The sequence below is a fragment of the Solea solea genome, chromosome 8 (genome assembly GCF_958295425.1).
Source record: "Solea solea chromosome 8, fSolSol10.1, whole genome shotgun sequence".
Classification (NCBI taxonomy): Eukaryota; Metazoa; Chordata; class Actinopteri; order Pleuronectiformes; family Soleidae; genus Solea; species Solea solea.
In genome coordinates, this window is record NC_081141.1 from 27,744,058 (window position 1) to 27,757,916 (window position 13,859).

General features: G+C 40.6%; 1 protein-coding gene across 1 annotated transcript; it reads left to right on the forward strand.

Annotated features, from left to right (window-relative positions):
* The first annotated feature begins 2,279 nt into the window (after nt 1-2,279).
* Nucleotides 2,280-13,536, forward strand: htra4 (HtrA serine peptidase 4). Its single transcript, XM_058635211.1, has 9 exons — nt 2,280-2,826; nt 6,188-6,287; nt 6,366-6,570; nt 9,309-9,503; nt 9,582-9,614; nt 10,240-10,354; nt 10,746-10,803; nt 11,314-11,409; nt 12,272-13,536. Exons 1-9 carry the CDS (start codon nt 2,373-2,375, stop codon nt 12,435-12,437), a joined length of 1,422 nt encoding a protein of 473 aa, XP_058491194.1. The 5' UTR covers nt 2,280-2,372; the 3' UTR covers nt 12,438-13,536.
* The last annotated feature ends 323 nt before the right edge of the window (nt 13,537-13,859 follow it).

The window sequence follows — 13,859 nt, forward strand, 5'->3', positions numbered from 1 at the left end:
AAAATATTTAGGGGTTTGCTTTTACGAGATTGTTATTGTTCAAGTCTGTTTTTACGAGAGATTTTCTTTCAGGGTCTGTTTTTACGAGATCTTTGGCAAACTATTGAGACCTGAATCAATAAGTGATTCTTTTTTTTTTAATTATCCATTTAATTCACCCAAAATAAAAACTGATTGATTCAAATATCAATACGACAGCTCTGAGCAAAAGAAGACGTATGGATTTTCAGTGTGCAGATATTCCCATTTCTATATTCCTTGGATAAAGAGCAACGATGAAGACGAGCAGCTGCAGTCATGCGATTATTTTCCACAGTCGTGACGCGTTGTGTTGAAACAAACACATTGATGACAGCGACTAATGCCAGTGAATATTCACTCCACTTTTGTTTCAAAATATAAATAAAACCATTAAACCCAAATATCAGCATCGGCCACATTTCCACTTCCGCTCTTGGAGCAGCTTCCACATTAGAGTCACAGCACGAGGAATGAAAGAGTCTCACAGTGAAATATCAGTCACAGAGTCTGGCGGCCTGTGATAATGACTCTCTCAGCTCTGACCCACACTCTGACTGCATGTAATCACAGCGTCAAAGAGTAAACACACGCAGACAAACTGGGTCTCCTCCAATCAACATGACAATCATTGAAGAAATAAAACAACAAGACTGAGCGACTAATGCATCATACTGTTTCCTGCACAAGGAAAAATCATTTAAAGAAACTCTGCTTTTATAAAATCATTTGAACTCAAATGCCACTAAGGTGGTGGTCTCCTTATAGCAAGTATCACCTATATGGACAAATATGGTCAATATCATGGGTTTATGTCACACTTATCTAGCTCAGGAATTACAGAAGTGTATAATATTCACCTAAAATCATTTTTAAAAAGGCTGTTTTTACGAGATATTTTTTGTGTCTGTTTTTTCTGGTCTATTTTTACAAGATAGACCTAGTGGTGCCAGTGTTCAAATGCACAACCTTCCAGTAGAAAGACAACCAACAATACCAGTGAACCACAGTGACCCCCAGAATGATTTCAACATAATGGCACAGTTTACTGACAAAAAGTAGATTCACTGTTTCTATTTCAAGAAATATTCACTCTTACAAGAGAGATATTTTAGATCAAATCACACTCGGGCTGCAACTAACAATTATTTTCCTCATCGATTAATCTGTCGATTATTTTCTCAATAAATTGAATACTTGTTTGGTCCATAAAATGTTGGAAAATGTTGATCACGGTTTACCAAACCTTGACATGATGATGTTGTCAAATGAAATGCAAAAAAAAAAAAAACAGAACAAAAATCTGAGAAACTTTCAAACTGATGAATCCATGATCAAAATAGTAGCAGTATAAGTCACGAGAGTAGCACTGAGACAGCAAATCTTCATCAAAGCCAAGCAAACATGTTTGTTTCATCAAACTTTCACAGAAAACAGGCAGAGACGCAGCGAGAGAAGACAATATTTACCAAAAAAAAGACTTTAGACTGAAGGTTAGGACCAAAAAAAGACAGAAACTATAAAAATAAACGCACTTACATGAGTCTGATGAGACGGCGAAGCAGCAGGAAACAAACAGAAACACTGAGAGATGATGAGACACAGGTGTGAGTGATGAGTGCAATCACCAGGACAGGAAGTGAGAGTGAAAAGAAAAGACAGGGAAGAGGAACTACAAAATAAAAGAGGAAGTGAAAAAAACAAATATCAAAATAAAATTAAATTAAATATGGATCTAAAAATAATAGTCAGAAAAAAATCCACAATATGTCTGAACATCAACTCTACATGTGTGCTATCGATATCGATATTATATACATATACACATATACATTTTATACTTATTAACGTATTTTATCAGATGGAGGGGGAAATTAATATATTTCCAAGATCCTGCCTCAGCATCAGCCAAAAACCCATATTGGTTGACCTTATGACCTTTCACCTTATATTGTAAACCAGAGTTATATGTAAACAATACCCTATATATTATTCTTATCATGCTACGTTGTTTGATATTTAATGTATATTTACCATATTTAACAATAACATCAAGGATATTATAATAACGTCGATTCCACAGCAGTGTTACATCACTTCATGTGCTGCAGATACTATGGAATCTTATCTTATCTCATAAAAGTGGAGACTTCAGCATCAGCATGCTGCTACTAGAAGATAATTAGTGTCCTTCAGAAAGACACTCCTACAGCTGCTGCTGCAATGAGTTACTATTCTGTCTGTGGAGGTGAAGACAACACCTGGATGAACATCAGCAGAAGGTCCAGGCTGAAGACCCAAGGAAGTAAGGAAGGAAGGAAGGAAGGAAGGAGGTGGACGCTGACCGTTAAGTCATGGTGAAGTGTGCAGTTCTCTTCTTCTTCCTCCTCCTCAGCTCCGTGGTTCTCCACGCTGCTGTCCCGAGGAGGAGACAGTCGTGTCCGCAGCTCTGTGACGTCTCCAGGTGTCCGCTCCCGCCCCACGCCTGTTACTATGGATACGCCAAAGACGCATGCGGCTGCTGCGCGGTGTGCGCGGCCGGTGAAGGTGACGTGTGCGGGAAGCGCGGCGGCGGCGGCGGCGGCCTGTCTTGCGGTGACGGGCTGCGGTGTGACTCGATGCCGGTGACGGGGGCAGACGGTGGACTCCACCGCGGCTCCAGGTGCGTGTGCATCTCCTCCGGGCCGATGTGCGGCAGTGACGGCAGGACGTACCCGAGTATGTGCCGCCTGAGAGCGGAGAACAGGAGAGCCGAGCTCGGTGAGAGCGAACCGGTCATTCTCATCAGGAGAGGTCGCTGTGAGTCTGGTAAGTTACTTACTCCAATTAACTACGCTATTTTCTTACTAACGTACTAACTTATTTACTTACCAATGTACTATCTTGCTTACTGATCTACTAAAACTTACTAATTTACAGACTAACATACCTACTAAGTTACTAGCTTACTTGCTGGCTAACTTCCTTACCTACATGCAGATTTACTTACGATTTAATGACTTACAAACTTACTAACTAAATTACTAACTGACTGACTTACTTACTTACTAACCAACAAACTCACTCACTTACTACTTTACAGACTTACTTACCTACTATCTTCATTATTTACTTACAAACTAACTAGCTTACTTGGTGGTTAACTTATGAACTTCATAATGGATTTACCTCCTAACTAATTCACTCACTTACTAATGTATGAACTTACTTACCTACTAACTTATTTATTTACTAACTAACTAGTTTACTTGCTGGGTAACTGACTTACCCATGTGTAGCTTTCCTTAAATGTCTACTTAACTAACAAACTAACTTACTTACTAATCAACCAATTAACTTACTTACTAGTTGACATACTTACCTACCTTTCTTCCTTATTTACTTAGTAACTAACTAGCTTGCTTGCTGGCTAACTTACTTACCTATGTGTAGCTTTCCTTAAATGTTTACTTAACTAACAAACTAACTTACTTACTAAGCAAACAATTAACTTACTTACTAGTTGACATACTTACCTACCTTTCTTCCTTATTTACTTAGTAACTAACTAGCTTGCTTGCTTGCTGGCTAACTTACTTACCTATGTGCAGCTTTCCTTAAATGTTTACTTAACAAATGTTCTAACTTACTTACAAACGTACTTACTGACGTAACAAACTTACTTACCCACATACTTAGTGACTTACTTACTTTGTTCACTCATTTACTCATTAAATAACTGACCTAGTTACTCACATACTTATTTACAAACTAACTAACTAGCTTACTTGCTGGCTTACTTACTCACTAATTCACTTACGAAGTTACCTACGTGCAAGTGTCCTTACATATTTACTTAACTAACGTACTCACTTACTTACAAATTTACTTTCTAACACACTTAATAGCTTAATAACTTACTGACTTTCTTAATCATGTCACTGCTGCAAACTCGTGTCACTCTCAGTCGTCACAAAACCCACCAACAAACGTCCTCAAACAAACATCACATGACAGCTTCAGGCATTCTCAGATGAGAAAACAGACACCCGTGTGGTACCAGGCCCGTTCAGGAGCACGGCTAAACACCTAAACCTGCTTTCTTCACGGCAAGGATCAACATGAAACTGTGTATCGTCGGCTAAGTGTGTGATCTGCATGCCATGCTTTGAGCACATTTGTGCTTTTTGGAGATCCCGCCGCAGATTAGGTGACTCGTCAAGTAGATTTCATCTAATGGATGATCCACAATCATACGAGTTGGCACCACCTCAGTGGAAAGGAACACATTGTGAAGGTCACAGGTTATTGGGGAACATGTTGTTGATTTGATAGTAGAGCTGCCTGACAGGCGAAAAATAAAAAAAATAAAATAGAATACCAGGTGCTCTGCCAAAGAAGCTCTTGGCAACAGATGCACTGTTATTTGATTTAAAGCTGTTTCTTTCTGTAGAGACAAGTCTGTTTGTGAAACTTAGTAAACACTACATCAAAGAAAACTAAGAGCCTGACTCGTGAGGAGCACCGAAGAACCTGTCTGTGAAGGTTCTCATTCGTCCAGGTCCTGCAATGAAACATAACTATGAGTCAAATGCAGGAATTACCACCCATAGGTACGTTTTTAAAACAGTCACCCCTAGTGGTAGTAGAAATAACAGCAATCTGGGACCTTGAGTGTGAGGACGTCAAGTAGCTTCGATGAGGTTTCCACCGGCAGTTCGCTCAGTAGTTAAGGCATTGTTCTCTGGCATGATCGACACAGGTTTGACTCCCACGTTCGTGATACCACGTGACACGCTAATTTAGTTTTTTAAAGGAGCGGTAGATAATCTAGGCCCTAATATTGGTTAATTATCAGAGATGAAAAAGCTAAAGTTGCACCAATAATGTGTAAACGTCCTCGGGCAGGTTGCATTTGGCAGAATCTTGGAGGAATTCAAAGCTGCGTGTTAGATCAGAAACGTTTCTTTGTCCTGACGTATAATCTAAACTATGCTGCTGTTGTTATGGCGAGTATTATCTCACACAATGGCTCATATTAGCTAAAAGCAATATACTGTTTTTCAAACCCTAAAAATTGTAGGTTGTGGTTGAAGTTACACGGACGTCCTCATATTTAAACCCCTCAAAGATCAACATATACAGCTTTTTCTGCCCGAAGGTGTTAGCTAACGTTAGCTAGTGTTAACGTTATGCCAGCATTAGCTATTGAAGGGTCAGTGCTTGTTAACATAATACAGCTTTGTCTGGTCGCAGGTGATGGACGATGACACTTGTGAAGCGAACCCGCCGCTGTTGTTATGTGTTGTTAGCTAATGCTAGCCAGCGTTTTGCTAGTATTAGCTAGCAAAGGGCCACTTGCATGTGAAAGTAATACGTTCATACTTAGGACACGTTGGCTTCACTGTGGAATGAAAAAGGCTCAGTCCTGTCATCAAAGAGAGACACGTTAACAAAAGCAGAGCAAAAGAGGTAAAAACATGCAGGCAGAAACATGTCAATAATCATCATCTGATAAGTGTCCAATACCCGCCCACCCCCACCCCCGAGGGCCTTGAGATTACAACATTACAGCAAAATATAACTACTATATGTGTATATTATTGTACTATATCAACCTCCTGTCTATTTGTTTTACACACCTTAAAGGTTTAAAGGTTCAGTGTGTAACATTTAGGAGTGTTAGTGGTAGATTAAATATACTTCCCATGTGTTTTGTTCTGTATAATAATATATGGTTTTCATCACCTTCGAATAAGACTTTTATATGCACTCAGCTGTTAGTAGGTGAACTACAGAGTTGGCAGTGGATTCATATTAGCTAAAAGGTAAATACTGTTTTTGTTTGACATTCCTGACCGCATCTTTAACTGCAAAGTACATACAATATTTGCTCGGTTAATCTGCAGGTGTCACGAGATAAATGAGAAAGCACGGTTGTTACCTCTGCCAAATATTTCATTCATTTTTCTTTATGCCCATATTTGTTTGTCTTTTCTGTAGAGGATTGATTTGGATGAAATAAAGAAACATCTGACTGCCTTCTCTTGTCTTATCAGATTATGTAGTGATCCATCATTGTCAAGAGTAATAAAAAGACATTAGCATCCTTAGATTTACACTCTCCTGGCTTCTGTAAATCATGTATAAGACGTCTAAGTCTTTGATTTAATGTCTTGTACCTTTTAAGATATACAACACCCAGATAGTATGCGCTACAAGTTCAACTTCATAGCAGATGTGGTTGATAAGATCGTCCCCGCTGTGGTGCATCTGGAGCTTTTCCAGAGGTAATAAGAAATAGCATTTTACATTTAACGTGTCACCTTTCTGCACTCACGGTCACCTGTTGCCTCTTCTCATGTCAGTCTGCCATTTTCCACTGAGGAGGTCTCAGTGTCGAGCGCCTCGGGGTTCATCGTGTCGCAGGACGGCTGGATCGTCACCAACGCACACGTGCTCGCTAACAAGCAGAGGGTGAAAGTGGAGCTGAAAAGTGGCGTGCAGTACGACGCCTCAGTCCAAGACATGGACCAGAAGATTGACATCGCACTTATCAAAATCGAACCAGATGTAAGTTTGGTCCTTCTTACATCACCACTAGGGGGCAGGCTCTTCTGTTTTAATCACTGGATTGTGACATTTGCTCATTTTCCCAGAATCGTCTTCCCTCCATTGGACTAACAAAATCTCTGGAATTATTGGAATACGTGAATTGTAATTTCTCAAAAGTAACGTCAACAGCATCTGGTGCAAGTAGCTACACTTTTAATCATAACTAATGTTAGCCAAGTTAGCTGTGAGCCTGCACTGAGGACGCTAATACTGTTAGCAGGATCAGAAATGTTAGCATTGCTAAAACTAAACTTCGCTAAAGCAGTCAAATATGCTGCTCTGTCTCATGTTTATGGGGGTGGCTAGTGTTAGCGTGTTTACTCACAGCTACCTTTTTACTTATGATACATGCCCACTTTGTTTTTGCTAATTTCAGTTAAATTAGCCCAAACTCAAGCGCTGGACCACCGTGATAAACAATTATCTTCTGGTATCGTCACATAACTCGCAACTATCTTTTTACTGATGTTGCTTTTGGCTAAATTAGCCCAAACTCTGAAGCAGGGCTGCAACTAATGATTATTTTCATAATCGATTAATCTGTGGATTAGCTTCTCAATTAATCAAGTACTTTTTTGGTCTGTAAAACACCAGAAAAAGTTGATAAATGTTGATCAGTGTTAACCAAACATGGAAAAGATGATGTTCCCGAATGTCTTGTTTGGTCCACAAACCAAAATGATTCAGTTTTAATGATTTCTTTGTTATATGGAGCAAATAAACCAGAAAATATTCACATTTAAGAAGCTGAAACAATAATCCATCATAATTAGGGGATGTTAGGAAGTGGAAAATGTGAGCAGACTACGCTGGCATTCTCCGATATCAGGCGTTCTAAAACGAGGTTTACAATGAACTTAATTGTTAATCATGATATCGTGTGTCAAGATAAGTTTTGACCAGTGAGGCATCTGTATCAATTTAATATTGGTTCTTGATACCCATCCCTAGTGTTTTCCTTTAGCCTGGCTTAGAAAGAAGAATAATAATCCTACACGCTAAGTGTGCCGCATATTTAACGTCATCAAGGGCATGTGTTCACCAAAATTAGACTCCGTTTCTTTACAAGGCCAGTTTGTCATCTTAGTTCCTCTGGGTGGTTTTTGGTCATGTTTTGTAAAAATCAAAGCGTAATTTCCTTTATTTATTTTCTTTGCAAGTGCTGTTTTAAATAAAACATGCACATGCATGCTCTTTCAAAAACCCAGCTGCTTTGCTCCCAACTGTTTCACTGAGACGCCATAAAAATTGTCAGCACTGATCTTGAATGGAAGAATTATGTCGAGGTGGCAAGGTTCAAGAGGAAAACTCCATATTCGACTGCTGTAAATGTGAAGACATCGATCTATAAGACGAGCAGTGACAGCTGTATGATGCTATATCTCACTGTATATTCTAAAACGGCCCCAGAGGCGAACTTAAAGCTCCATGTCCCCAGAGAATTGGCTTCATGTTCAGCTGAGAATAAAAATCCGCCCTTAGAGATAAATGGTTTCCGTCAGTAAATAGCAGAGACAGGCAGAAACAAGCTTCACAAAAATGTAGATGTTAAAGAGAATAAAGTGTTCATAAGTTACAGTTAATGAAAGGAAAACTTTACGTTAAAAAAGGTTGTGAGCATTTATGTGTAGAATGAGTTATGACCTGCAGGTACAGGCCTCAGCTGCATCATGAATGAGACGACAACCAGAGGTCTTTTAACGCAGCAGCTCCAGTGTTCCAGCAATCTTAGTTTCAATCAGAGAAGATCATAGTTATGGCATCGTTATGTGATTACAGCTCAGCAGGCTTCATATTGATGAGGAATGCGTGTGCACAAGTAACGGAGTTCACAAAACAGAGAGACAGATGCACAGAATTTTAAAAAAAGACAATGGAGTCAGTGCTTGGCACTTCTTTTGTTAATCACTTTGAGAGTTGAGTGATTCCCGGCTTCTTGAATGTGAATATTTTCTGTTTTCTTTGCTTTTTCTTCGATGACACTTAAACCAAATAGTTTGCATGATCCGCAGTAATTCTCACATAAACGCATTCCCACTGGTATTAAAAAAAAAAAGGTTTAATCCTGGGTTGAAATTGTTTTTTCACATGTGGGAATGCGTTTAATCGGTGTACACTCCCCGGGTAAATGACTCTGCACTGCATGAAGGCTTTTGATCGTCTTCGGCATCAGTAAAAACACAAGACCTGAGTGAACAGGCTGATCCTCTCTTCTCCATCTGCTCCATTTCTGGCCTTACACAAGATGCAGTGTCTTTTTCTCACACGACTCGGCTCGACTCTACTCGGTTTGGTATCAGTCGTTTCCTACGCAACACAAACGAGTGACTTGTTTTCGGTGTAACTGAATCATTAGAATCAGTTCATTAAAAAGATTTGTTCACAGAGTCGTTCAGTACTTCCTGCATGACACTGAACTGAAATGAGTGGAAATAATGGAAAAGCCAACCCCACAAAAACCTGTACTGTCCCTTTAAAAGTCTGTTCTGTGAGGACAGTAAACACAGGTCTTAACAGGGTCAGTCGCGCGCGGCCTCATCGATCTTTTAATCTATACAAACACTCAGTCGATCTATAACTAGCTGTTAACGTGACGACCTCACAGTTACCAGGTGCTATCTCACGATCCTAAAGTCAGGAAATGAAACACGAGTAATAATCAGCATCCACTCGTATGTCGTTGTGTTTTGTCGCAGACGCCTCTGCCTGTGCTGCGTCTCGGTCAGTCCTCTGACCTGCGGCCCGGGGAGTTCGTGGTGGCGGCGGGGAGTCCGTTCTCTCTGCAGAGCACCGTCAGCACCGGCATCGTCAGCACCGCGCGGCGCACCGGCCTGGAGCTGGGCCTGCACAACTCTGACATGAACTACATCCAAACTGATGCCATGATTAACGTCAGTCAAACTGTACTTTATCGGCTCTGTCTTTAATCTTTTTCTGACTACTGTTTTTGTTGCTGTGTTGATTCACAGTATGGAAACTCCGGTGGACCACTCGTCAACCTGGTAAGACACTTTATACTTCTGCATGGTGTTTGAAGGACGTTAACGTTAAATTCCCATAAGATTTTGGAGAGAATCTTCCCACTGATGACTAGGGTTGGGTACCAAAACGTGGTGCCAATAGGGCGTCAACTTGCTCGCCGCTTCCCGGGCCCGCAGACATGTCGGATAAAACCCAACCGATACCCAACCCTACTGATGACGATACAGAATATCAAGAGATTTGATTTTGTTGGCATCTTAAATTAAACATGGGAAGTCAGATAATATCTCAGGAAGATGGTTACGACTATAAGCAGTTTAAGTTCTATACAGATCCAGAAAGCTCTTCTGGATCCAGTGGATCGTGTAACAAAGTGTTTAAGACTTGGTGACCTTGCTATTTTTAATGTTTTATTTATGACCGTGAGGAGAATAAGGTCATGAGTTTTGTTTTATTTAATACCCAAAGTCTCCAGTCTGCGCACTCGGGTTCATGATGAAGCCTCCTCCATTGAGGCCTTTGCAATGATACAGTGAAATGTACGGACGCTACATTCATTTATCAAGGTCGACGATTTCTCTGAATATGCTGCTCTCTCCTCTCTCCTTGTGTTGTGTTGTGTTGTGTTGTGTGTGTGTGTGACAGGATGGAGATGTTGTCGGCATAAACACTCTCAAAGTGGCAGCGGGGATCTCATTCGCTATTCCCGTGGACAGAGTCCGTCAGTTCCTCACTGAATCCCACAACAGACGAGTAAACGGTGAGTCCGCTCACACTCACAGTCTCCGGTGATAAATCTGGAACACTTTACATTCCAGGACAGTAAAAATATGGTTATAACACAGTTATAGTTTCCTGTTTACCTACAAAAAAAACATTACATTGAAAAAATATAGATGTAATATCATCTTAAGCTGTGTCAGCACATTGTGTCCTTGAATTTGTGTGAATTGGTCCTGGAAAGACCTTGAAAAATACTGTATATTGCTACTTCCATTTGGCTTTAGCGAGGAAACTGTAAAAACAATGTTTTTTAACATATATATATATATATATGGTCTATGTAGTGGGCCATAATGAAGGATGTCATGTAAAGTTTTTCCACTTAATTACATGTACATCATTATTATCCTAATTCATTTGTTTTCAAGGAAATCCGCCTCGAAAAAAGAAATTCATTGGCGTCCGGATGCTGCAGCTCTCGCCATCGTAAGTAAACATGCATCATAACATGTCGTTGCAATCTACAGTCTCACCACTAGGTCTCACAAATTGTTGCTAATTAAACAGTGAACCTTTAAAGCTGGGGTACGTAAGCGTTCACCCTGACTTTCAAAATAAGAGCCACTGACTTTGGCTTTTCATTACTTCCTGTATAAACCCCCAAGCTTTAACGCTTGGCTATAAAATTAGCTCACAGTTTTAATGTTATCTTTCTTTTTTTTTTTTTTGTCATTCCAAAACAACATTAAACATTATTGGTAACAGGAAGTAGCCGCGCTTCAAACCATACCATGATGGAAACACGCCACAAGTGTTTCAGCAACAAATCACAGACACAGTTCTTCAAAAAATGCAAGATTCTACAAAACTTTACTTATATTATGTAGCAAATGCATAAATAAGGTTTCATTTATCTTGTGTGTTGTGGAATCAGTGTGTGTGTGTGTGTGTGTGTTTTCTCAATTGAGTTCATCTTCACGTTCGTTGTGTGTCCAGTTTGATCCAAGACCTCAAGAAGCGTGTGAATGAATTTCCAGACGTGTCCCGGGGAGTTTACGTCTACGAGGTCCTGCCCGGGACGGCAGCGTCCAGGTAAGAGTCAAACTACCAACTGTCACTGGATTAAGTGACTCATCCAAAGTCGCTTTGTATTCCATCTTTTTTTTAAAGTATCATGTCACACTATGATGAGATGTTTTTTAAAAAAAGTGCGACACTAACTGACTCCACGTTCCCCCCTCACTCAGTCTGTTGAACACGTACTCTTCCTGTTTCAAAATAATAGCACGCTAGCGTTTCTGTTTCCTGTTTCCATTAATTATTTTCAAAAAGGTTTTTTTTTTGTGAAATATTTGCAGGATTAGCAGATGCGTGGTTTCAAACTGAAGACTTCTGGCATTTTATTGATTACAGAATACAATTTCAAGCTTGTAAATGCATTTAATATCAAATTATAAATAAATCAGTGTGGATGATGAGATCAAATTTCTGATTTTAATAATGAAAGAAAAAGAATATAATTTCCCACAGCTTAGAATCTTAGTTAAATTAGTAAATTAATTAGTAAATTAAAAACTTTTATTTAGATTTTTTTAATAACCTCTCTATGTCCCTCCTGCAGTACCATCAAGGGCCATCAGGGGGCTGCGGCCCACACTTGGAGACCCGCTGCTCTCCACAGTCTTTCTTTGTCATTTACACATGTGCACATCAGTGACAGTAATGGCCTCAGAGGTAAATGTCAAGCGGTGCAGTGCGTTACAAAGCCTCGACCCCCTACGACCTATTGACTTTGTCTCTGACGAGCAAAGAGACGTGACACGAGCAGATTTGACTAAAGGTCACTCTAGTTTTCCCTGAAGGTATTAAAAATGTGCCCGGCTGTGTCGGGGTCTGTTGAACGGAGACTTGTTCCCTCTGTGAGACTCTGGCGTGACCTCGTTTTTCTCCGCAGCGCTGGAATGATCGATCACGACGTCATCGTTGGCGTGGACGGGCGGCGTGTTCGCACCATGGAGGAAGTGAGCGACGCCGTGCAGAGCGCCGCCGTTCTGTCAGTGGTGGTGAGGCGGAAGGACGGGGATGTTACACTCACAGTGTTTCCAGAGGAGACGGACTGAAGTCAGTGACCGCGACCGACGTAACACTCAACAAAACAACGCCGTTTTTGGCAGAAAGCTGCAAATCTATCGATAAGCGGCAACATCTATAACAAGCCATATATCAGGAAAAGTAAGTAGAGTAACATAAGTGAAGAACAGTTTGGGACGCTCCGTGACACCAACGACGAGATGTCCAGCATGGTGACCATCGTGAAAGATAAAATTATCGTGTAGTCTGATCCCGGCATCAGTCGACAGCAAATGGCTGCTGTTCCTGGGATGACAACGTAGTCGAGAACAAGCAAATTGGAGCGTTGGATAACCGCCATAAAACAAACATAGAAGACAGATCGATGGGAGTCTACAGACAACGGATTCTACTCATGTAGTGATCGCTTCATATCAGGTACAGAATCCAAATTCTCCAGAGTAGGATGAGGGAAAATGACTGCTCTGGCTGTTTCCATGCTTGTGAAAAGCACCAGGGGGCAGTATAAGGGTCAGATATATTCAGTCTGTCAGGGTTTTTTGGCTTGAAACTGGCACTGTTCATTTTAGCCTGCCAACATGGCAGTGTAAACACACCGGGGTCATGTGACATCCAGAGCACTATACTACACAAAGAAGAATGTGCTTAAAGATTAGCCTCAAACTCGCTAAATAACAGTGCGACAGACTCAGGACACTGAAGAGCCAGGCGACAAAAAAACGGACCGAATGTCACAATACGATCATCAATGTCCACAACATCGTCTCCCTGTCACAAAGACATATCCTTGAAGACGTTCTCGAGACAAAATGGGACTAATGGACGGACAATTTGAAAACATAATGACTCTGCCCCCTGGCTGTCACAAGTGTAATTAATGATAAAAACCAAACGTATCGGCCTAAGCTGGTGGTAGTGAAGGGAGAAAATGATTTGTAATGTGGGGGTGAAACGATCCATCAAAGGTTAACTGAGGCGGTAAAAAATGATGTGCTGTGTGACTTTGTTTTAATAGTTTCGCTGGAGGACGACTGATTGAAAATCATGAGCTGGATTTTTTTATTATTATCCTTTTTCTTGGTGTTCAGACTGAGTTTAAATATTCAACGCACAGGTCAAAGCTCTGTGAAACCATCTCTGTCACACAGAAGTTTCATGAAGTTCACGCTTTTACACAGTAACACGTTATAATAAAGATCTGAATTTATGGCCCGCCGTCGTTATTATCCAGTCTTTGACTGACATTGTTCAACCACGGCCCATTAAATCCATTCAGAGAATTAAGAGAACACACTGTACCCCCGACACTTTTTACTGGGTCATGACGACCATGAGCAGTTTTTATCGCGACACCTGACACGATGGGATTAGATTTGTGCCAATAATGTCACGCAAAACATCTTTACTGTCAAATAAAGCATGGGAATTTAGGGATGAAATTTACTGGAGCA